The sequence below is a fragment of the Gopherus flavomarginatus genome, chromosome 11 (genome assembly GCF_025201925.1).
Source record: "Gopherus flavomarginatus isolate rGopFla2 chromosome 11, rGopFla2.mat.asm, whole genome shotgun sequence".
Lineage (NCBI taxonomy): Eukaryota > Metazoa > Chordata > Testudines > Testudinidae > Gopherus > Gopherus flavomarginatus.
The window spans coordinates 8,058,714-8,084,502 of record NC_066627.1 but is presented as its reverse complement, the minus strand read 5'-3'; the positions used below and the strand labels follow the sequence as shown (position 1 = coordinate 8,084,502).

The 25,789-nt window shown below is 49.8% G+C and overlaps 1 protein-coding gene and 2 pseudogenes across 6 annotated transcripts in view; 1 reads left to right on the top strand and 2 right to left on the bottom strand.

Moving 5' to 3' along the window:
* The window catches only part of LOC127031107 (zinc finger protein 707-like), a 769,794-nt gene that overhangs the window by 242,753 nt on the left and 501,252 nt on the right, over positions 1-25,789 (bottom strand). For all 6 annotated transcript variants that reach the window (XM_050917856.1, XM_050917854.1, XM_050917855.1 and 3 more), the window contains 2 exons: positions 11,216-11,298; positions 8,819-8,945 (listed from right to left, as the gene is read on the bottom strand). In XM_050917856.1, the coding sequence (XP_050773813.1) occupies positions 8,819-8,945; positions 11,216-11,298 (210 nt within the window). The remainder of the gene's footprint in view (positions 1-8,818; positions 8,946-11,215; positions 11,299-25,789) is intronic.
* Positions 1-25,789, top strand: part of LOC127031106 (zinc finger protein 345-like) — a 565,317-nt pseudogene that overhangs the window by 210,778 nt on the left and 328,750 nt on the right.
* On the bottom strand, positions 4,318-5,909 carry LOC127031120 (zinc finger protein 436-like; annotated as a pseudogene).

Sequence of the window (25,789 nt, the reverse complement as noted above, 5' to 3'; positions counted from 1 at the left end):
GAAATGGTTCCCCTGAGTGATTTCTGAACTGGGCAAAGGATTAATGGGAAGAGGTTGAGGGGGACCTGAGACAGGGACACCTCTGGGCTGGGCTGGGGGGCCACTCTCTGCTGGTAACAGGGCGTGGGAAGGGCCAGGATGGGGAGGGGGGAGCAAGTGTCCTCCATAGAGAGGGTCCAGCCCCAGGCTGCTACCAGTAGCACATTCCTATCCTGGCCGGGGGGAGGGGCTTTCTCCAGCTGGGACCTGCCCCCTAGGTAGCCCCAGGCTCTGACCGCACCAGCCCCGCCTGGAGCCCCCAGTGAGTGAGAGACCCCGGAGGGGGAGGGGGAGGGGGAGGGAGCACTGGGCCCTGACAGGAAAGTGACTCTCTCCCCTCAGATCTTGGTGTTTTCCTCTCATGTTATCAAATATGCAGTTTGTGACACAATTTCTTTGCAAACCTTCAAGATTCAAATAAAATAACCTAAAAATTTGCCCCACTTCTCTAGTTGTCTATTTCTAATTGAATATGCCCTGAGATTTTCCTGTCTCTAATTATAAAATACTAAGAAAATCTCAGATTTACACCTTTTCTCAGATTATTGAACACAAAATGTTTGCAAATGTTGCCCATTTCCTCTTTATTCATTTATCAAGTATTCATGTGAAACACTCAGATTTTACCTCCTATCAACAACTGATATAAAATCCCTCTGATTTTCCACTTTCCTCTCTATAATTTGCAAAATGGATCCAAAATCTCTGATTTCCACCCTTTGTCTTTCATTTCTGAACACTGATCTGAAAGCTCAGGTTTTCCCTCTGTGTCATTATCAAATGTCAATTAACAATCCTCTCGAGTTTTGTGCTGTTCCTTGTTTCTAAATCCCAAAAACTTCTTCCTTCGGGGGAACCTGTTGCCCTGAGTCGCTCTCCATTCTGGATGTTGCAGGGGATTAAATTTCCCAGTGATTGTCTTTCCCCTCTCCTTTGAGAATCATATGTTCCCTCTTTTAGCTCTGTTAGATATTTGCCAAAGAAAGAGACCAGCCTGATATTTAATACACATCAAAGCCAGAGGCCTCCCCCTGTTTGGGGATCAGCGGTTCGCAGCTGGTAGTGGGAGAGTTGGCTGGCCCCTTTTCTTTTCTCCAGCTGTCACAGGATGAGGGTGTCACTCTGAGTGCAGCATGTCTTGAGAAGTATCCCAAACCACAAGACAAATGGTCTCTGTGAAGGGTTGCTTCCCACAGTGCTAAGATGTAGCCACCTCTGGCAGGATCCATGGTGGCTACTATTTGCTAGTGACAGGCCACGGAAATTTCTTACCTATTTTGCCCCTCCATGCCAGGCCTGCACAACATACAGCGCGCGGGCCACGTGCGGCCCGTGAAGTCTCACTGTGCGTCCCGCAGCCGGGAATCAAAGGGCTCTGGGCTGCCCGTAGCCGCGGGGAATCCAGAGCCCTTTAAAGTTCAGCCGCGGCCAGAATTCAAAAGGTTCTGAGCTGCCCGCAGCCGCAGGGAGCCCAGAGCTCTTTAAATCTCAGCCTCGGCCAGGATTTATAGGGCTCTCGGCAGGCAGGCGGGGAGCTCAGAGCTCTTTAAATTCCAGCCACCACGGCCGGCTTTAGGCCAATTCAACCAATTCCCCTGAATCGGCCTCGCTCCTAAGAGGACCCCGCACCCAAGCCCCAGTACCAGCAAAAGCCAGTGCGCTGTACCAGAGTGGCCCAGCTTCCCCAGGGGGCAATTTAAAAGGCCTGGAGCTCCCAGCAGGGGCTGGAACCCAGGCCCTTTAAATTTCCACTAGAGCCCTGCTGCTGGAGCCCTGGGGTATGGCTGTGGAGCTCTGAGGGCTATTTAAAAAGTCCAGGACTCCCATTGCTTCTACCTCCCTGGCCCTTTAAATAGCCACTGGAGCCCCGCCGCTTCCCCAGGGTTTCCGCGGCTATTAACGGAGCTGGGGCAGTGGAAGCAGGGGCGCCCCGGGCCCTTGAAATAGCCCCCAAGCCCCAGGCTGCTGCTGCTACCCTAGTGGGAGGGGGGAGGAGGAGGAGGAGGGGGCACTCACCATAGAGGATGGGCTGTACTCCCTGTACCTGCACCCCCTGCCCTGCCTGCAGCCAGCCCGTCCCCAGCCAGCCCCTGCTGCACCCCCTGCCTGCACCAGCCCCGCACCTCCTGCCCTGTTTGTACCAGTTCCTGCCTGCAGCCTGCCCATCTCCAGCCAGCCCTGCACCCCCTGCCTTGCCTTCAGCCCTGCACCAACCCCTGTCTCCAGCCAGCCCTGCACCCCCTTCCCTGTCTCCAGCCAACCCCGTACCCCCTGCCTTGCCTTCAGCCCTGCACCAACCCGTCTCCAGCCAACCCCTGCCGCACCCCGCTGCCTGAAGCCAGCCAGTCCCACACTCCTTTGTCTCCAGCCCTGACAACCCATGCCGCACCCTCCCTGTGGCCCTGCCTGAAGCCAGCCAGCCCACACTACACCTCCTGTCTCCAGCCTGCCCCACACCCCTTGCCCAGCCTGCAGCCAGACCCCACCTCTCGCATCCTCCCCCTCCCCCAGCCAGCCCCATGTTCACTGGTGCCCTGCAGTTCCAAGGGAAGTAACCCTGCACACCTGCTTCAATGAGATGGGCAGGGAGCAGCTGGGACCCACACATGTGCACCCTAGCACACCCTAAGGGAGTGGCAGAGCTCATTTCTAGTTCAGACCCATCTTTTTAAAAAAGAACTTTAGGTAGCGTTAACATACATCTGTACTTTCCCGGACATGTCAGGCTTTTTGGTTCTTAAATCACCATCCGGGAGGAAAATACGGACTTATGGTAACCCTACTCGTACAAAAAATACATACTGTGGCAGAACTTTTTATAGGGAACCGGTTGTTAAGAACTGAAAGGCTTTTTTTCCCCCAATCATCGTTGCGGGGCCCCGCCAAAAATGTTCAAATTGGGCCCCGCACTTCCTAAAGCCGGCCTGCCAGCCACGGCCGGGATTCAAAGGGCTCTGGGCTGCTCGCAGAGATTCCCGGCCGCAGCTGAGGTTTAAAGGTCTCAGGGCTCCCCACCGCCACGGGCAGCCCCAGAGCCCTTTGAATCCCGGCAGCGGCTGAGATTTAAAGGGTTCAGGGATCCCTGTGGCTGCAGGCAGCCCAGAGCCCTTTGAATCCCAGCGGCAGCTCCAGCGGATGGAGTGGGGCTGGGATTTCAAGGGCTCAGGCTCCCCTCAGCAGCAGGAGCTCTGGGACCTTTAAATCCCTGCCCCAGCCCTGCAAAGCTCCGGGTTCCCCCAGTCGTCAGAGCCCCAGGCCCTTTAATTTGACCCTGAGGGCTCCCAGCCACCTCTTCAGCTGGGAGTCCCTGGTTGATTTAACATCAAGTAACACCTCCCCACCACCAACCTTCCTTTTTGACCCACAGCTGTTTTGGTGGGGCGGCGCTGGGGAAGGAGGGTTTGTTTCTGCAGGGCTGGACGGGGTGTTTCCGCCAGGCTGGGAGGTCCTGAGTCGGGGGTGTTTCCACAGGGCCGGGGGGTTTCAGTCCTCAGCTGTTTTCTTTGGAGTATTGTGGCCCTCGCTGTTGTACTCAAAGTACTGTACAGGAACTTTTCAGAGGGATTAAGGCAAAATGCCACATTTATTAGTAATACAGGTATCAATTAATACCCTATGATATGCACATGAGATATATATCACAGTCATGCATTCACGCACACACACAGACATAAACACACTCCGTCTTGCTGTTGTTATCAACTAGTTGCTCCCCTTAACTGCACTGGCCAGGTGAGTTAGATGGGGGAGGGGTGGAGCCGGGCTTTTACCGATCCAAATCGATGGTCCGATGGTGACAAGACGAGATCCGGGGTCCTTCTGCAAGGCACCTCGCATTTATAGCAGATTCCCTCTTATGCAAATCTAGACCAGATTCAAAATCTGGGTCTGCATCCGTTGGTCTTTGTGCTGCTTTTCTCTGGGTGTTGTCCCAATGCTGCTCAAAGAGGGTGTTTTCTAAAGAAGGTGCTTGCTTCTAATCCCTGAGGCCATCAATATGTCTGCTCTTCTTTATTGGGCCCACTTGACAAGTTGTATTGTCCTTTGTTCTGGCTCTCATTCCCTCTTCCACTGTTGTAGCTGTCTGGAGGTGGGTGTCTTCCAAGCCTCACTCATTCACACCTCATTCAGTCAATAGAGCAATTGATTACAGAGTGCGGGGGAAGATCTTATTCTACTTCTAGCAAAAAGGCACATGTTTTCTTTTACTTTAACTATACTATCCTTAGGGGCTATAACATTTGATACAAAGTTTTCTACCAATTTTCAATACAGGGATCTAATACAAAGTTGTATGAAAACAGAGAGGCACAATGCCAAGTCATATGAATTACAAAATAACATCATGTCGGATGCAATGTCATAAAGATACTTAATACAGAAAGATACTTAATACAAAATAACACAATGCAACGTTATAAAGATTTATAGAGATAGTTAATACAGAGATTTCTCTATATCACCGCTTTACGAGTTGTGCAGGCCTGCTGACGGCATTCGCGGGGCTTCTCGCTTGTGTGGATTCTCTGATGCCGAATAAGGTGAGAGCTGTGATTGAAGGTTTTCCCGCACTCAGTGCATTCATAAGGCCTCTCCCCTGTGTGGATTCTCTGATGCCGAATAAGGTGTGAGCTGTGATTGAAGGTTTTCCCGCACTCACTGCATTCATAGGACCCCTCCTGTGTGTGGATTCTCTGATGCCGAATAAGGTGTGAGCTGCGACAGAAAGTTTTCCCGCACTCACTGCATTCATAGGGCCTCTCCCCTGTGTGTGGATTCTCTGATGCCTAATAAGGGCTGATCTTTGAGTGAAGAGTTTTCCACACTAACGGCATTCATAGGGCCTCTCCCCTGTGTGGATTCTCTGATGCCAAACAAGGTTTGAGCTGTGATTGAAGGTTTTCCCACACACTGCATTCGTAGGATCGCTCCCCTGTGTGGATTCTCTGATGCCCAATAAGGTGCGAGCTGTGACTGAAAGTTTTCCCGCACTCATTGCATTCAAAGTGCCCCTCCTGCGTGTGGATTCTCTGATGCCGAATAAGGTGCGAGCTGTGACTGAAAGTTTTCCCGCACTCATTGCATTCATAGGGCCTCTTCCCTGTGTGGATTCTCTGATGCCTAATAAGGGCTGATCTTTGAATGAAGAGTTTTCCACACTAACGGCATTCATAGGGCCTCTCCCCTGTGTGGATTCTCTGATGCCGAATAAGGTGTGAGCTGTGACTGAAAGTTTTCCCGCACTCATTGCATTCACAGGGCCTCTCCCCTCTGTGGATTCTCTGATGTTGAGAAAGGCCTGATCTGTAAGTGAAGTTTTTCCCACACTCAGCACATGTATTTTTTTGCTTTTCCCTGCAGATTTCCTGCTGTATTCTGGTTTCCTTAAGGCCCTTCTGAGTTCCCTGACAGGAAATAAATTTATCCATTTTATCCCCTGGCTGGTTTCCCTGCTCTTTTTCTGGTCTGTGCTGAACCTCACACGTCATTGCATCACCTGCTGTGATAGAGACAGAAACCTCAAACAGGGATGGAAAGGGGAAGGCGAAACCAAAACAAGTGCTGGAGAGAGGTCAAATAAAAATCAGGAACTCAGCTCCCCCCAACAGGAGAGAGGAGGGGATCAATTCAGCCTTCACATCCCATCCAACTTCACAGGGGGAAGGGAGAAAGCTACTGCCTGGTGTCTGCTAGCATCTATAGGAAGCCTTGAGCTATATTTACCCTGCGGATGCGACCCCTGCTACGGACAATAATGAACTGAGAGACTTCCCAAGAGCTTTGTAGGGCATCCTAGATGTTTCCTTCAGGCACTTACAGATTCTGAGTTGGTTTAATGTTTCCTCATCTGTGTGGGGAGATCTCAGGATCTCTCTTTTCTTCTGAACCCTGGAGCTCTGGGACCCAATGCTCTTCCCCTTGTTCCAGCTGGGAGATCACATCACGTTGGAAAACCAGAAACTCTGCTCAGATGAAAGAAAACAAAGGAGTTCAGTTGATTTCATACAATTTGATCATCAAAAACATTCTATTAATTTATCTTCAGTGCTTAGTGTGACCTGGTGTGCCTGGGGCAGTCCTCACTGAAAATGCCAAGGTCAGAGCAGGCTGAAAAAGGGAGAGAAGATGTTCCTCAAACTGGTGGTTAACACTGAAGTTAAACTCACTGACCAGTCACAAACTGTGCTTCTGATCCCACACACTGGTTAACGAGACTCTGAAAAAAGAAATCACACGGCCCCCTCTGACTCCTAATCAGCAACTAGGTCCAGTACAGTGAGAGGTTATTTAAAAACTCTACTCACTGTGATACAGCATGGCCAGAGGGCAGCAGGAGAGTGATCCTAATTGGATCCAGGAAGTGGGTGGGTAGGTTAGCCACATTACCCAGGTTTGGATCTCATCCAAAATACCATGCTGCCAGCCAATCCTTTAGCAGTTAAACTAAATGTTTAGAAGGAAGAACAAATGAAAGAATGAAGTTAAATTCCATCCTTCCAGACAATTCTTAACATCTAAACTAAAGGTTTAAAAGAAAGACAGACAGAAAGAAGTTAAATGGAAAAGCAGTCAGATACATTCCAAAATGGATATCTCAGGTTCTTAGCAGTATTGGTGAGTTGCTGGCTTGAAAGTCTGTCTGGAACGCATCCACAGCTTGGATGGGTCATTCAGTCCTTTGTTCCAGGGTTCAGTTTGTAGAGAAGTTGCTCCAGAGGTAGGAAGAAAAGTTGGAGATGATGCAGCTGCGCTTTATATTCCTTTTGCCATGTGGCTTGTACTTCCTGTGTCCCAAACACAAGCTTCACAGCACATGGCATGGAAAAGCTTTGGAGGTTTCATTACACAGGCAAACCCTGGCATGTCTTGCTGACTCAATAGGTGTATCCCCTTGGTCCATGGGTTCATTGTACAGCTGATGACCCTCAATGGGCCATCAAACACACTAGGCAATGTTGATGCCAATATGTCTGGGGGTGTCACCCAGAAAAACTGCACAAGTCTGGAAATACAGATATACCCTACATATCTGTAACTCACAATACAAAGGTGATAGAAACATAGAAACAAAATTATCATACTTGGCAAATCATAACATTTTCACTAACACTTTACATGGCATACCTAGCATGATTCATTGCAATTTTATCAGATTATATTATTTTATTATTAATACCAAAGTGTCTCACAATTTCATGCAGTCTCACACTTGCTAAACTAGTGAATTCCCAGGACCAGTTCCCCAGGTCCTTGAAGATGCCAAACATTGTGCTTATGAGGGATTGAAATACCCACATATCTGCTGGGAACACACATACAGACACTGTGTCAGTCTATACCCCTGTGTTCACTCTTCTAGAAAATTATGATCAATTTTGTACCCAGTATGGCTTGTGAGATATCATTAGAAAACGCATAACCTACTGAATATTATCCTCCTGTTAAAATGTGTAGTAACCCTGTATGTAAAATGGTGAGATTTTACAGTATGATATTACTGAAAAAGTTACAGTTCTGGGGAACACCCACAGACCAGTTCCTCAGAGACAGCAAGGCAAACAGCTGGTCAAAAAGCCATTCTCCTGCAGGGGGATGGTGTGAAGACATTAAGGGCTGGTCTACACTATGGGAGGAAATCGATCTTAGATACGCAAATTCAGCTACGTGAATAACGTAGCTGAAGTCGAATATCTAAGATCGGATTACTCACCCATCCTCACCGCGCGGGATCAATGTCCGCGGCTCCCCCTGTCAAATCAGCAACTCCGTTGGGGTTGGTGTTGTTCCGGAATCGATATAAGCGTGCTCGGGGATCGATATATCGCGTCTAGATGAGACGCGATATATCGATCCCCGAGCAATCGATTTTAACCCGCCGGTACGGTGGGTAGTCTAGATGTAGCCTTACATTCCATCACAGGGACCTATTGAGGCTGTTGTGGAAAACGACCACAGGATTAATATTTCAATCAGCTCAGCCTGAGGCTCTTTTCTTGGTTAGAAGCACGCAGGGGGCGACAGCTATTGGAATACTGTCCCTGAGCTAAAAATCACACAAGCCTTTTACAACTTAAAACCACAAACAATGACACATACGTTGCACATTAATTTCCTTATTTGGAAGATATTGCAAAATATGATGCAGGTCAAAAGCAAGCTAAACAATCAGTTTTTCATATTTGGCCTTTCCTGTTATTTTTATTACACCTGGTGATATGGGAGCAAGACTCTCCATGTCTCAAGAAATGTCACTACCAACCTAGGCCATTTTCACATGCCTGGGTACAATCTAGATCAGTGAGGAGTTGTGTCATCTGTACTCCTGGGTGAGATTCAGTGTTCTGCTGCTGGAGCTCCCCTGTCTGGATACTCCCAGCCAGCGTTCAAGGACGCACTGAGTGTCTGTATGATAAGTAACCCTGGACTGGCAGCTCTGACTCCAGCCGCCTGCTTGTTACACCCCAAGCACATTCTGGTTTGGGTAGAGAAGGCTCAGGGTTTGAGAGAAGCCTGGGGGTAGGAAGCTTCTGTTCATTATGCTGGACCTAACCCTCAGTTTTACTTGAGTAAAGAGGAGATATTTGACATTGTGTGATGCTGCTCCTGTGCTCTGTTCCCAAAGTGTTCTGCAGCAGAGGAGGGTCTCTGGTAGTATGTATGTTACTGGCCTATTGGGGTGATGTTGAAACAGGACAGGGTACAGATGGCATTGTGGGGGTGGCATGAACCTTCACTCTTCATTTCCCCTTCCAAGAACAGAAGGGACAGGAATCCTTACCCAGCAAGACCACCGTCTCATAGTTCCCCTGCATGACATCTCTGTAGAAGGCTCTCTGAGTGGGGTCAAGCAGAGTCCCCTCTTCCCTGGAGAAATACATAGCCACCTCCTCGAAGGTCACCGGCCCCTGAAAGAGCAGGAGTCCAATACTCAGTACCTGCTGACCCACTCACAACCCCACTATTCACGGAACAGCAGCACCAGGGAAATGGAAGCTCCGGGAGGCACATGTTAACAGAGTCCCACCCCATCTTGCTTATAGCAGCCAGGGAGGCATCAGAGGGTAGAAAGAGAGAACCTTTGTGTCTCCCAGCTGACAGATAGAAGCAGGGTCTTCACATTTATCACATAGCTACTAGCCAGAGCTTAATATAGGAGATGGGGCTGTCTCTGGACCCTGATAGTGGCTCCCTGGTAGGAATCCCAGCACTCTCCAAATAAAATATATGGAAGAAAGGGGAAGTCAATCGTAAAGAATAGAAGTTAGAAGGTCAGAATTGTAGTGCCCATTAACAAAGGTTTAGATAAAATAGAGCCTATCAAACTAACGGGATATCCTTATTGGATGAGATCAAAAGTTTGGTTGCAGCTAATAGTATTGATGTAATATACCTAAACTTCCGTAAGGGACATGACTTGATCACCACAATATTTTTACTAAAAAAAACTAGAATGATACAAAATAAACATGGCATACATTAAATAGATTAAAAACTCTGATAGTAAATGGGGAACCATGGTCGAGTGGATTTCTTTCTAGCAAGTTCCTGCAGGGATTGGTTCTTGGCCCTGTGCTATTTAACAGTTTTATCCATGACTTAGAAGAGAGTACAAAATCATTACTGATAAAGTTTACAGTTGCCACAAAGATTGGGGTTGGTGGTAATTAATGAAATGCCAGTAGATTCAGGCTCCATCACTGAGAGTCTGGGAAGTTGTCCCAGCCCTGGCTGGAGGGTTATTTCCTGTTCCACAAAGAGGGGAAGTTCCATCCCAACTCCTGTGCCTTGAAATTAGGACCTGACACTACACCCCCATATTAATCATAGTGGTATGATTATAATATGATTAGGACATAATTATGATCTATTTTGTAGAAGATGCATCATGTGTGGTGTCACTGGAAAAGTTCTGATTTGCTGAATATGATTATCCTATTTGTGTGCACATATCATGTTCGTATCTGAAGTTATGGATATTGACTCTGCATCTGTATTTCAAATGTGCTTACTCTGGGTAACACCCACAACGAGCCTTTCAGGTACAACAATGAAGAAGCCAGACAGTGCTGATGGCTCAACAAAGACAATGGACTGTGGAAGAGCTTAGCCTTCCTGTGAATGTTTCAGCCAGCCTATGAGTCATGGCTCCTATGACTCAGCAGGGCCTGTGACCAGACCACATGACACTAAACTCCATTTTAGTACCTGTATTTTTCCACAAACTGGACTAGGAACTGAGTTTGGAACAAAAGGTTCCCACCATATGGAAAAGCTACATAAGGTGGGGTGTGACATTATCTCTTGGCCTCGTTCCCCACACAAGAGAACTCCTGGAAACACCTGAGAAAAAAAAACGGATGTGGGGGAAGTGCTGCTCCCAGGATCAAGAGATTTCTAGCTTGTGTATGGAAACTTGGGGGACTGCTTGTATCATCAGTCAGGGTGAGAAATTGCTAATTCAAATTCTATCCATCTAGTATGTTAGGCTTAGCCTGAGTTTTGGTTATTTGCTAAATAATCTACTTTGATCTGTTTGTTATCACTTATAATCACTTAATCTATCTTTCTGCAGTTAATAAACTTGTTTGATGCTTTATCTTAACCAGCGTATTTTGAGTGAAGTGTCTGGGGAAAATCTCAGCTTGTTGTGCACATCTGTCCCATATCGAGGGGAAGGGGAACTATATTAATGAGCTTGCATTATAGAGATCCCCGTGCACTATAAGATGGTATAATTCTGGATTTATACTACAGCAAGTGTGCAAGGTTGGGGAGTGGGAAATTGGCTCTTGTCTTCTATCTGTCCTTGAGTGGCTTAGGTAACGCACTCAGGTAGCTTAGTTGGCTGCATGGCGCCACCTACTGTTGTGTTGGGTGATAACAGGCCCTGGAGAGGCTGGCGAAATCTCCAGCAAAGCAGCGTGAGAAGGGCCAGCCCAGCGTGAGGGTTAGAGGACACAGCAGTTCCCAGAAGCTCCACAAACTGCCTCCTGGGGGTGACAACCCATCACGCCCAACACTACACAAGTCTCAGCAGGTTTGTCACATGCTGTCCCTTCCCTTTCTCCACCCGAGATATTTCCTGCTTCCCACCACCTCTAGCAATTCCCACCCTCTTATGCATTTACTGCTCCTCAACCTCCAAGCAGAGCCCGCCACCCTGATAATCTCTTACCTGAGCCAGCTCCATTGCAGCCATTTCCTTGCCCCTGGGAGGACGAGATGATCTGCAGCGAAACATGGATGTTATTCTCTGGCCTGCCGGGGTGAAAAGGGCAAGGTGTGAGAATTCAGACTAGGCTTTTGTCCATTCCGCAAGCCGATTCCCCCTAGCTTTTCCCCTGCCAATGCACATTCTAGGTTCTGGCACACTGTGAAGCACAGAGTGACCTTATTCCAGTACAGGCCTAGCCCCCTCCCACCAGGGTGTAACCCTCTGACACATGGGGAAACCCTCCCAGTAACAGTCTCTCTCTTACACATATCAAGTTTGCGGACAACACCAAGCTGGGAGGGGTTGTAAGTGCTTTGGAGGATTGGATTAAAATTCAAAATGATCTGGACAAACAGGAGAAATGATCTGAAGTAAATAGGATCAAATGCAGTAGAGACAAGTGGAAAGTACTCCACCTCGGAAGGAACAATCGGAGGCCAGAGAAGAGCAGAAACAAAGGAGTCACTTTGGGGGATTCTCCCTGTCATTGTCCCCAAGGCAGCTGTCTCAGGTTTACAAAGGTGTTTCATGTTCCAGCCTTTATACAGTCTCTCCTGGGAGTGCCCCTTTCATGGACTGGGCCTACTTTTAGTTTTTGGTAGTTAACAATCTTGGTTTATTGTTCATCTAACCAGTATGTGTGGATTGAAGTGTGTTGGAAACTCTGTTTGGGATAACAAGCTGGTGCATGTCATTTTCCGCTGATGAAATGACAGACTTCATATGAGCTTGTGTTGTTCAGTAGTGTGCTGGACAGTGCAAGATGCACATTTCTGGGGGAAAGTTGGGCACTTGAGAATTTGCTGGTTTTCTCCTGAGGTGTAATTCATGAGTGGCAGTCTAGCAGCACTCAATACTGTGTAGCTGGGAGTGAGTTACATGCTGGAGACTGTGTGTTAATTGGCCAAGAGGGGCTGTTCTCGCAGGAAAACAGTGGAAAAGGCACCCCAGGCTGGAGGACTGAGGGGACAGCTATTTAACAGTCCAGATTGTACTCTGGGTAACGTCACAGACACTCATTATGACAGAGCCTCTTACAACACAGAGAAAGTAAATCCATGTCCCAGAAATCGAAGACTCCAGACAGAGGGCAAGTGTCCCTGGCACTGCTTCTTCCTTACAGAGAGGTTCAGAGACAGTGCGAGAATCCTGGGGAAGCTGGGAACAGGAAGCATGGGCTGGCGGGGTTCGGTGGAGAAAGGGAACAGGAAGGGCAGGGATATTACTGAATCCAGGATCTCAGCAGTGCTAGATGATAGGATAGCACATAGTGCAGCCCATTGGAAAACACAATCCCAAATATATATACAAAATGATGGGGTCTAAATTAGTTGTTTCCACTCAAGAGATGGATCTTGGAGTCACTGTGGATAGTTCTCTGAAAACATCCACTCAATGTGCAGCAGCAGTGAAAAAAAGTGAACAATGTAGGAAATAATTAAGAAAAGGATAGATATGACAGAATATCTCATAGATCATATTTGTAAAAACAGCAAATAAATCCATGATACACCCACATCTTGAATACTGCATGCAGATGTTGTCACCCCTTCTCAAAAATAGATATATTGGAATTGGAAAAGGTTCAGAAAAGGGCAACAGAAATGATTAGGGGTGTGGAACAGTTATGCCAGACCTAACCCCCAGTTTCACTTGAGCAAACAGGAGCTATTTGACACTGTGCAGTACGGCTCCTGTGCTCTGTTCCCAAAGTGTTCTGCAGCAGAGGAGGGTCTCCGGTATTATGTGTGTCACTGGCCTATTGGGGTGATGCTGAAACAGGACAGGGTACAGATGGCATTGTGGGGGTGGCATGAACCTTCACTCTTCATTTCCCCTTCCAAGAACAGAAGGGACAGGAACCCTTACCCAGCAAGACCACAGTCTCATAGTTCTCCTGCATGACATCCCAGTAGAGGGCTCTCTGAGCGGGGTCCAGCAGAGCCCACTCTTCCCTGGTGAAATACATAGCCATCTCCTTGAAGATCACCGGCCCCTGAAAGAGCAAGAGTCCAACACTAAGGACTTGCTGCCCCACTCACAGCCCCACTATTTGTGGCAGAGAGGAGTGAATCAAATGGAAGCTCTGGGTGGATCATAGTCAGGAGAGTCCCACCTCAACCTGGCTCAGAGCATCCAGCAAATGCCAGGGTGAGAGGATGAAGAGAGAGCCCCTTATCTCTCCCAGCAGATCCATCACCCCCCTACTAGACACTGACTGATACAGGAGATGGAGCCCCTAGCAGGGTCCAGGGAGAGCTCGCTGGTAGGACGCCCAACACCCTCCTCATTGTGAGGAGAGGGATATGAAGGGAGAGGCAGCTCCAATAAGTCTGACTCATGGGTGTTCCTTTCATATCTCACAGCAGCTGCTGGTTAGTGAGGTCAGGCTCCAGCACTAGGAGTCTGGTCAGTTTTACTAGCTTCATGTACGTGGGTTATTTTCTCTCTTCACAAATTAGGGCATTTCCACCTCCAAACCTCCTGGGTCTGTTCCTAGAATCTAGGCCACTTAGTAAATAACTCCCAGCAGGTCTGCCACACCCTGGCCTCCTCCTTTCCCCACGCTGTGAATTTCCTGCCCCACTCCAACCTCCAAACCAGACTCTGCAAACCTTCCCACCTCGGGTGTATTTGCTCTCCCTTTCCTCCAGCAGGAACCCACCAGCAACCCCCCGATAATCTCTACCTGGACTGACTCCACTGCAGCCATTTCTCTTCCTTGTCCCACGCCAGGCTGGGATGAGCTGGAGCAAAACATGGACGTCATTCTGTAGCCTGTCTGGGGGAGAAGGGCAGTTGTGGGCGTTTCAGAACCGGTTTTAGAAAATTTCACATCACAATTCCCGCAGGCCCTTTCCCTGCAGACAGACACCCTAGATTCTGTCATGCTAGGAAATGCTCAATCTGTTTATTACAATTTAGACCTGGCCCCTCCTGCCAGGCTAAGTCCACAGACACATTGTTAACATCCCTTCTCTCTCCCCTCACCCCTTCTCTGAACACAAGGCTAGAAAAGAGCAGAACCAAAGGAGTCACTGTGGGGGATTCCCTCAGACAGTGACCCCACGGCAGCCATACCCCAGCAGGGGGAATATGGAGTCAGGAACTGGCTTTTGCTCTGTCTGATCCTTGTTTTGTTCACTGGAAAGTGCTTCTGCCCCAGGATGCAGCAATACATGTGTCTGGGTGGACTAGAGAGCTGGAAATCTCTCCCCCACATTCATTTCTCCCACTGCCCCTTTCAGTCTCTCCTTCCCCTGTCCTCTCTCCCTGCCCCTCTGGCTGGGACAGTCCCATTCCTGGGGGCTTTGCTCTCCCATGGCTGGATTTCCTCCTGGCAACCGCTAATGGGAGGAGAAATGAGGTGGGGTTGTTTGTGCAGAGTCACTTTCTTGCCAGACCCTAGGACATTCCCTGAGGTCTTTCAGTTACCTGGAGACTCTGGCTCAGAATTTAGTAGTAACAGGGCCCAGGGCTGCCCGAGGGGGCTAGGACCAGCTGCAGAAAGTCATCCCCTGGGCCGGCCAGAGAAGAAGCTTTAATTAAGGTCACTTCCCAGCACAGAGCCTCACTGGGGGAGCAGAAGCTGCCAAGCCTGGTCTCCCAGATCACAATGGAGGCTGCAGCATCTGACCCAGGAAGCTGAACCCCAATATCCTGAGCAGAGAGGGACAGAGTGTTTGAGCAGCTTCCCTCCTTTAGCTCTCTGGGGAGAGCAGGTAATGGGAGCCCCTCCTCACAGGGAGAATTGCTGATCTCATTTGCCCCACTGTCCATCTGGAATCACTCCTTGTCTTTCCATACAGTGACTCTGGATTAACAATGGTCTCAGTGACACCGGATTTCAGAAAGAATGAGTCCAGAATGCTGTGGAAAAGACCATCGTGTGGCAGGGCTGACTCCCTTCCCACCTCCCTCACCCCCGCAGATCTAGGACAAGGACTGGGGGCATAAATTTTCCAAACGGAACCGAAAGTTCCTGCAGTTTTCAAAAGAGGAGAAAAGCAAAATCTGTGATTTCACACTAACAGTGTTTGCTAAGTGGACAGAAAGTTATCCCAGTGACAGGGCACGTGACTGGGGAATGGACTTGGTGACTTGGAGCCAGAACTCTGGCACAAGTTGACCAGAGAGAAGGATCATGGTTAGCAGCAGCCCCCAGACACCCCCTAGTACCCAGAGCCCCGACCCCCCAGCCAGGGGCCCCAGACACCCCCCAGCCAGGGGCCCATCAGATATTCCCTGGGACGCAGCCCCCAGAGTCCCTGGCCAGGGACCCCAGATACCCCTCAAAGCTCCACTGGCCAGAGAACCCCCACCACACCATGATTGCCAGGTTAGGAATCCCAAAGGGTTCCCCCCACCAAGAGCCCCCAGCAGCCAGGGACCCCCTCAAGGGACCCCCCCACTGGGAACTCAGTCCCTCACTGCCTGCCTAGGAACTCCCCCACCCTCCAGAACGATCTACCCTGACATTTGCCTGGGACCCCCTCCTCTGCCCAGTGTGACCCCCTGATGCTTTACAGTGGGACTCCTCACTCTGCTTCCCTGGCATGCCCTGACCTAGTGCCAGGGATCCCGTCCTCCAGCTCTGTGCACTGGGCATGGCAACAAAACCAGGAACCAGCAGGGGAAGCACAGACAGAGCCCCTGGCACAGAATCAGGCTCCCTCTAACCCTCTGTCCCGCCCCCCCCAAGAGACACCCACCCCCACTGTTCTGCAGCCACCAGGCCCCCAGCGATACCCACCTCCAGGACCCATAGCCTCAGGGATGGGCACATCACAACCACCCCCCCAAAACCCCAAACCTCCACAACCCACCAACCTGACTAGGGTACCCCCTGCCCAGCCACCCAGAGGCTTCCCTCTACCACAATGCCCCTTCAGCTGCAATCTCCCCACACAGACACCTTCCCTGCCCCTGCAAGTGTTACCTCACAGAGTGTGAGAAGTGGCTAGAAAGTTAACACCATCTCCTGCTGGCCAGTCACACAGGCAGAGGGAGCCTGGGGGGTGCTTCTTTAACAGGAGAATGGAAGGCCTGGAGGGCAAGAAAGGTCCACGGGCTGTCACTAGCAAATAATGGCCACCATGGATCCACCCCAGAGGCGGCTGCATCTTAGCACATTGGGAAACAACCCATCATATTCAATTAGAAATAAAACAACTAGAGAGAAGTGAGGCAAATGTTTGGGGTATTTTATATCAATCTTTGAGACACGCAGAGAGAACCTGTCACAAACGACCTTTGATAACATGAGAGAAAACCACCAAGATCGGAGGGGATTTGATGTTGCTATTAAATAACTAGTGGAAAAGGGGGACTGTTGGACTGGATTTTATATGACTGTCCAATACATAAACAGAATGTGATGGTCCCCCCCAGACCCAGGGCAACCATTCACGTGAGCAGCTCAGAACCCTTTGAGGAGCTGATTTAAGGGGGGGGGGAGCTGGAAGGCTCCCTGGACAATGGAAGGGGGCAGCAAGGGGATTGGGAAATGGGGTCTGGGCAGTCTCCATGGGGGATGTGCTCCTCCCTTCCCTGCCCTGGCAGAGAACGGCAACCTCATCCCATCCCACTCCAGGGGCAGCCATGTTCTGGGAAATGACCCAGGGCAACAATTTCCCACCCAAACAAGGACAAATCGCTGCAGATAAAATGGGTGGGAAAATCCAACCCCCATCGAAGAGATTTTAAATTGACATTTGAGAAGTATGGAGAGAAAAGGGAAAATCAGAGGCAATTAGAAAGCTGATCATTGGAGGGGAGGAGAATCTCCTTGGATTTTATAGCACGTGTGATAATGAGAGAGAAAAGGGGAAATCTTGAGAGAATGTGTGTGTGGGAGGAAGTGGCAAAAACAGGGACAGGATCCAGTTAACTCACCTTCTCCCCCACCCCCGGGAATGTCCTGGCTGCACAGAGACAGATCTACCCCCCCACACCCCAGTGACCTCCCCCTCCCTGCAACTCCAGCTTCTCCCCTCCCTGACAACCCACACACACCAAAGGGGGGGCTCTGCCAGCGCCTCCCCCAGAGCTCAACTCCTGCTCCTCCCCGCAGCCCAGACTGTGCCCTTTAGCCCCCCCCCGGCCCGGTCACCAGCTGCCTGACCCCCCCCGCCCATCAATTTCCTGCTCAGCGCCCCCCCCGTTACTCCCCCGCCCCGCTCCAGCCCCGCTCCCAGCAACCGGCGGAACTTTACGGCTGGTCCGGGCAGGGGGAAGGACAGCGGCTTCAGCGGCTGTTACTGGGCATGCGCAGTGCCTGGGAGTAGCACATTGCTATGGGGAACGATTTAATACACCGTCCCCCCCGCCGGGCCCCAGGCTCCGCTCCCTCGCCGGGCCTCGGGCTCTGCCCCAGGCTCCGCCCCCCCTGGGCCGGGCCCGGGGTCCGCCCCTCCCCCCCACACGACGGCCGGGACCCAGCCCCCGCATCCCAGCGGGGCGGGCGGATCCTCCTGCAGCTCCACTGGGGCCGAGACGGCTCCAAGGCTTCTCCCAGGCTCCCTGGGGCAGAGTCAGTTTCCCGCCCTCCAGCGCCTCTCACTCCCCGGGGCCTCCGGGTCACAATGTGACTGGACAGCAAATGTGAAAAATTGGGACGGGGGTGGAGGTAATAGGCACCTATATAAGAAAAAGACCCAAAAATTGGAACATCTAGTCATGCTAGTCCCTGCTGTTCTCATAAGGGGTCGGCTTAGAAAGGGTTTGGCTACACTTGCAGCTGTCCAGCGCTGGGAGTTAAAGCTGTCTTCCTACAGCTGTGTAGGGAAAGCGCTGCAGTGTGGACACACTGACAGATACCAGCACACTGTCATGGCCACATTTGCAGCACTGTTGGGAGTGGTGCATTATGGGCAGCTATCCCAGTGTTCAAGTGGCTGCAATGTGCTTTTCAAAAGAGGAGGGCGGGGTGGAGTGTGACACGGAGCATGGGGGAGACAGAGCAAGTGGATTTTTGGAGCTGACACTGTGTCGGCTCCCTGCCTGGCAAGTTCAAGCCCCCTCCCCCACCCCTCTCTCATTCACTAAATGCAAATAGCCGCCTTTGTTTTTTTCCTCACAGACCAGATAAGCCGCTGATCCAAAACAGACACCCCCCGTGCCCACCCGGCTGCTTCTCTCCTCAAGCAAACACCAGCTGTGGGCGTTCCAAAGGGATCCCCCTGCCTCTGCTCATTCACTGCAAACAGTAACTGTGTTTGGTTTTTAGATAAGCAGCTCCTGGAGCCTTGAGCTCACAACAAAACAAACAGAGGCATCACACCAAAACAAAGAGCGTTATCTCTACTTAAAAGCATTATGGGAAGGTTCCGGAGGTCAGTGACAGCGTAGTAAGATTAATCACTGTTTACACTGGCACCCCAGCGCTGCATCACCAGCTCTGTTCTCTTTATTCCTCTCGTCGAGGTGGAGCACATGCAGCACTGTAGCCAGGGAAATACAGCGCTGTATGTGCCTTGTCAGTGTGAACGGGGAGTAAGTTACAGCGCTGTAAAGCCACCACCTGCACTGTAACTCTGCAGTGTAGCCAAGGCCTGAGTTGTAGTAATAATAGCAGCCAAGAATCCGGTGGCACCTTATAGACTAACAGACGTATTGGAGCATGAGCTGTCGTGGGTGAATACCCACTTCATCAGATGCAACAATAGTCCCATATGGGCTAGTGGTCAGGATTCCTGGTTTTCACCCAGGTGGCCTGGGTTCAACTTCTGGTGTGAGAAGAGTGCAGAGCTTTTGCCCAGAGTGGAGGCAGGAAATGAAAGGAACAGGAAGGGATCCTGCCAGCAGGGGAGTTAGACAGTGTGGGGAGGGGACCCCAGCAGTGGGGGTGGGGCAGTGGTTTTGGGGGAGATGAGGGAAGGAGCCCAGCAGTGCGGGAAGTTGACAACCTGGAGAGCACAGGCCTGGCATGGGGACCTGGAAGAGTGAATGTGTCCCTCTAAACCCATCAACTGCAGACTAGGCAGGCTTGGAAGAATTGCATATTTGTTGGTAAATGTCAATTTCTGTGTAAACACACAACCCAATGGCAAAATATTTCCATCAATAATCATCAAAATTGACAGATGGGCAAAGTAAGAAACATGCTGCTTGAGAACTTATCATGTTGTAGGAGCAGCAGTGATCTGTATGCTCTGTATAACCTGTATGCTCAAAAGGTCTGTTAAACTACCCCCCTCCCCCAGCTTGTGTCCTTTCCCTCTTTGAATGCCTGTGAAGTGGCTTTCCCACTCTCCTTTGTACCTCCAGTGAATGCCCTTCACCCGACCCATCTGGCCAGTGGTTCGCTGTGTTACATTCTATTGTACCTCAGGGAGACTGATCTTCATCGCACCGTCCATCGCTGCGCTGAGGACACTTACCTTAAAGGATCCTGACATCTCCACTGCCAGGCCTGTCCTGGGAGCGTGAGTATGAGTGTGACACCCTCCCCCATCCCTTCTTTTGAGCTTAGCTATCAAGCTAATAAATGTGCTGCTTTCTGCCAAACTCTGGGGGGGAGGGGCATCATTAGTCCTCTCTAAGCTTACTAACTGACCCAATTTTGGGTAACATAAGCAACATTGTTTGATCTGCTATTGTACCAAAGGGGGAGATTGTTGTCTATAAAGGAGGGTGAAGACTAAATGCCTCTGATGAGAATGGGATTTGAACCCATGCAGGCAGAGCATAATGGGATAGCAGTCCATCATCTTAACCACTCGGTCACCTCATCTGAGCTGTCAAAAAATTGACAGGAGGAGAAATCTAAGGCCAGCAGAGATAGGGACACTAAGGAGTTTTTAAATACTAAGCGTAAGCAGGGTCTGAATGAGCTCCCCTCTCTCACCTAGTGAGGAGCTGGGGAAAGACTTCATGAACAGATCGTGTTTGCATAGACACACCTACTCTGCCTAGCTATGCAGCATGGTGGGGCCGCTTCCCCAAAATGACCAGTTTGGGATGGTCTTGGTTTACAAATCACTTTAGGATTGAGTGGAATGAAATGTTATTCTCCTTCCTGTATGAGTGAAGGGCAGCAGAACATACCTCGTCCGTCCTGATGGAGGGGTAAGTGGGTGAGGAATAGCTTTTATTGGACTGCAGAGAAGTGATTGAGGACGTCACCCTAAACCAGTGGTCCCCAGACATTTCACATTGTGCCCTCTTAGCCATGGCTGTGGCCCCTCGAAAGCCACGGTCAAGAACCGGGGCTGGGAGGAGTGGGGCTGTTGCTTGCTGGGGAGAGGGGTGCGGACAGGGGTAAAGGGGTCGACGCCGGGCTGGGAGCCAGAGTCTCAGGCTGAGGGTGGGGTTGGGGAAGAGTTGTGGCAGAGTGGTGCTCCCTCCCTGCCCTCCATGTGGGCTGGCTCAGGTCCTGAGGTGCCCCCATGAATGTTCCTCTGTGTCCCCCTAGGAGTCACACCCCACATTATGGGGACCATTGAACCCTACTTGCTAAGCCGGGGCTAATGATGCCAAACCCCCGGGAAAGGGAGAACAAGTGTGGGGGCCCCAGCACCAGAACCATGCCCCTACCTTCTGTCTGTGGCTCTACCCCCTTCCACCCATGGCCCCATCCACTGTCACCTCTGTTCCACCCCTTCCCCCACCAGCCCCACCCTATCACTCCTTTACCCCTGCCCCGCTGTGGCCCTGAGACCAGAGAAGCTCTGTGCCCCTGCTGCAGCCCCCGGGCTGTAGCAGGGAGTGGGAGCTCCGCCAGCCCTGGGGCTGACATAGGGGAGACTTTTCCAGGGGGACCTAACTTGGCCAGGGCCCCTGGTCATGGGCCCCACTGTCCCCTTGGCAATGCAAGGTTTGGGGAGGCTGAGCCCCCTTGTCATAAACAGATAGCTAAGGTTTAATGTTCTTTTACCTATAAAGGGGTAACACCAGTAACCTAAAACACCAGACCAGAGGACCAATCAGGAAACAAGACTTTTTCAAATCTGGGTGGAGGGAAGTTTGTGTGTGAGTTCTTTGTTCTTTGTCTTGTGTCTGTGGCCTCTCGGCTATGAGAGTGATTTTTCTATCTCCTGCCTTTCTAATCTTCTGTTTCCAAGTTTTAAGTACAAAGATAATAAGACAATAAATTTATATTGTATTTTTTTGTATTTACATGTGTGTAGTTGCTGGAATGTTTAAATTGTATTCTTTTTGGATAAGGCTGTTTATTCATTTTTTTCTTTTAAGTATTTATCACCTTAATACAGAGAGACCATTTTTATGTCCTTTTCTTTCTTTTTATATAAAGCTTTCTTTTTAAGACCTGTTGGATTTTTTCTTTAGTGGGGACTCCAGGGAATTGAGTCTGCAGCTCACCAGGGAATTGGTGGGAGGAAGAAGTCAGGGGGAAAATCTCTTTGTGTTAGATTTACTAAGCCTGACTTTGCATACCCTCTGGGTAAGGGGGAAGAGAGATTAGCTATCTCGGTACTTCTATTTCCAGGACTGGAAACAGGGAGGGGGGAGTCCCTCTGTTTAGACTCACGGAGCTTGCTTCTGTATATCTCTCCAGGAACCCAGGGAGGGAAAACCTGGAGGGGAGGAGGGGAAGGGAAATGGTTTATTCCCCTTTGTTGTGAGACTCAAGGCATCTGAGTCTGGGGGTCCCCCGGGGAAGGTTTTGGGAAGACCACAGTGAGCCATACACTGTATAAATCCCTGGCTGGTGACAGCTTTACCAGGTCCAAGCTGGTAGCTAAGCTTGGAGGTTTTCATGCTAACACCCATATTTTGGACGCTAAGGTCCAAATCTGGGAAAAAATGTTATGACACCCCTCCCCCCTGAGCCTCCATTACGAGCCGCCCAGGCTACCACTGCTCAGTGTGTGGCCAGTCTCTGTTTTCTGCTGCTCGTTCTGGGGAGCCTGGCCGGCCTTAGGGGTGGTGCCCCTCGATAGCCGCCCAGGGCTCCAAGGGTCAAAGGGCACCATGTGGCAGTGCAAAGGTGCTCACTGCTCTCCCCTGCCCCAATGCTCCTCCATGGGTCCATAGAGGTTTGAGGGGAGTAAGGAGCAACCGTATGTGCTCCATGCGTCCGGGTCACTTTTCCTACTTGGGCTGTGCTGTGAGAGGAGCATCAGAAGCTGCTGCTCTCTACCCTCCCGCTATGCAGCCCAGCTGAGGAAAGTGACCTGGATGCAGGGAGCTCGGATGATCTCACTTCTTACCCCCACATCCCACAGCCCCTAGGGGTGCCCAGATGAGCAGCGTTCCAGGGAGGAGTGGGGGGCAGCAATGCCAGCTGCTCCATGCACACAGGTCAGTCTCCCCATGTGGGTACAGGAGGGGGGTGCAGGGGTTTCTGTGATGCCTATTCTATCAATATCGTCACTCAATACCAGGCACTCAAATTCACCAGTCTTAGTACTTAGACATTTAGCATTTGTATTTAAGCACTTCTAAACTGTGTCCCATTTTAGCTGTCTGCTATTACATGATGTAATTGAGGGAGACTCTTTCATTTCACTGTTTCTCATCAGAACCTACCTGTACATTATCATCTTCCATCCTCTCCACCTTACTAGGCCATAGAGAATCCCTGTGAATAGTTCCTCTCCTACCGGATGTCTCTGTCTGAACCCTGTGCTCCTCAGCGCCTGTCGGCTTTCCCCAGCTCTGAGGCTGTGTCTACGCCGCGCACCTTACCATGGTGCAGCTGTGCCACTCTAACCATGCCATTGTAAGGTGCGCTGTGTAGCCGTCCTTATCACTGGGAGAGAGCTTCCCCGGCAACAAAGCCAAACTACTTCCAACGAGGGGCAGGAGCTTCGTCACCAGGAGCACTCCACCTATGAAGTGCTGTTCACACTGCCGCTTTTCATGGCTCAAATTTTGGCATTTGGGGAGTGTTTTTTTCTCACCGCAGAGAGACAAAAATTTTAGCAACAAAAGCCAAAATTAAAAAAAACTCCTCTGCAACCTATTTAATTTTACCTTTACACAACTTTTATACTGCCTCCAGTTTTGGTGTCCTCATTTTAAAAAGATGTTGTGAAATTGGAGCTAGGGCAGCAAAGAGCCACCAAATGTTCTGAGGGCTGGAGAAAAATGCCTTCCAGTGAGCTATTGAAAGAGCTCAACTTGTTTAGCTTATCAAAAGAAGATTGAAAGGTGATTTCATTGAAGTGTTGAAGTGCCTTAATGGAGAGAAAAGATTGGGTATTTACGGGCTCTTGAATGGAGCAGAGAAAGGCATAACAAGACCCAATGGCTGGAAAGTGAAAAGAGACAAATTCATATTACAACTAAGGCACAAATAGTCAACAGCGAGGATGATTCACCACAGGAACAAGCTACCAAGGAAAGTGGTGGATTCGCCATCTCCTGATGTCATTTAATTAAGACTAGATGCCTTTCTGGAATGTGTTTGCCCCCAAAGTAGCTGTTGTGTCATACAGGAGGCCTGTGATATGCAGGTTAGACGCTCTAATGGTTTCTTCTGACCATGAAGTCGACTAATTTCTGAAAAACTGAGTGTAGCATTGGGAGCAGCATCTGATGTTTTACTGTCTAGCCGGCTTGCTGCCTAGAACGAATGCTCCTTGAGTGGGGTGATCCACAGGGAATAGCTCAAACCTCCAAAGTGCCTGGCCAGGGGCAAGACATTAGCCCAGCAAGGGAGGGGTGTGGCAGTGACATCACAAAGGCCTTTTGCAGGATCTCAGACTATTGGTCATAGGTGGTGGGGAGGTGGTGACCTCACAGAGAGATGCTGACATCAGCCAGGCAGGACAGGGGCGAGGGGCCAGTGAAACCTCAGAGACCCCTGTGGCTTTGCTTCAGCACGTTTCCTTCTCCAGGTCTCTCTTTGAGGACTGAGAGATTATTTGGGGTCATGGACGTGAGCGCCAGGAGGAACCTCTTTCGAGTTTCCTCCTTCCCTTTTAGTGATTTTACTAGAAAACAGCCGTCCCTGTTTAGAAGGTAAGAGCCTCCTGGAGGTTTGAAACCTGTTCAGTCTGATCTATCTGGTGACAAGTGAATTCTAGGCATGGAAAACACGAGCTTAAGGAGGCAGAATTTTATTGCGCACCTGGGATTTTGTCCATTAGAATCACTGGGGACGTTAGGGTTTGTCCTTTTTGTTTCACCTCTTCCTCCATCCCTCCCTCCTCTTCTTCTCTTGCTTCTTTTGTCCTTTCTCCTGTTCTCTTCCCAACAACAGGAAGGAGGGGTGTGTGTGTGTGTGTTGCGGGGAAGTCCTCTGCAGCTCCCACTATGGAAGGTCCACCCAAAAATGTGGGACTGAAATAGTGCTCGGGCAGTGATCCCCACCAGTGACCTGGGCCATCCTCTGGGCTCTCTGGTGAGAACCCTCAGCCTCCCGTCCTCAGTCTCTACCCTGATTGGCTGAGCAGGGGGTTATTGACAGGGAGGAGACTCAGGTCCTTGTTGTTCTCTTTTAAGATCAAGTAAATAAGTCAGAACCAGTTCTTTCTTTGATTAATTTTGCTGCTTCTCTGCATTAATTGTTTCTGAGCAGTTGATGATTCTCTCTAACATTTCAGTTCTCCTCAAATACTTGCAGAATAATTACTGTCACTGTTGTTGGTCTGGAGCTCATCTGAGAGCACAGTATTCAGGTCATTCAATGTCTGAATTCAAGATCCGATGGTTAGTTTGAAAATCAGGGCTCTTCGGTCCTATTCCCAACACTGCCTCTGACGGGCTGTGTGACCTAAGACAAGTCAATTCTCCTTTCTCAACCTTAGCTTCTCCCTCTTTCAAGTAGGGATAATAATGATTCGCTCTTACCTACCTCATGGTGGGTGAAGGATGCGGATCCATTTGGGAGTGTCACTAGAAGTAGTGCATAATATGAGGTTTCCCATCATGTTTACTCAGAGCAGATTATGACGTAATAGATTAGCTGAAATAGTCTATTTTATTTGTATTTTTTTATTTGGGAATTGTTAATAGTAGCAATGACTTAGCTCAGATTGAAGCATCTTATCTAACGGTTGAGATGTAAGTGTCTCCTCTTTGTGTGCGAGGAGACAATTTAACACACTCTGACAAAGAGGAGATGTTTTTGTTTTGCAACAAAATATTTTTGCAAAGAACTTTCATCTCACTTGTTATGATTTGGAGAAACAAACTGGTTTAGTCTGAATGGGATTTTCGGACAGAAACGGTTTGAATGAAATTTTCCCATCATCTAGATTCCTGGGCTCTATCCCTGCCTCTGGGGTGTTTTCGTCTGTTAGAACAGGAGTCAGAACTGGTGGCTTCTCTTTCTGGCTCTGCCACCGCCTTGCTGTGTAGGCCTTGGGTAGGTCACTTCCCTTCCGCCATCTGTCCAATGGGAACAGGAACAGTCCTCGAACTCTGGGCAGTTTAGAGCCCAAGTGAGATAAGGGGCGTTAAAGCCCTCTGTGAAGGAGAAAAGGGAGTTTCACAGTGTTTAGCAGCAAGAAATTCTAAAGTTTGCTAAAATGTCTAGTATGGGGAAACAAGAAATGGTTAGGGCCAAACTTATTAACCACTGCCTTTTTAAAGCCCATTCAAGGATGTGAGTCCTGTCTTTTA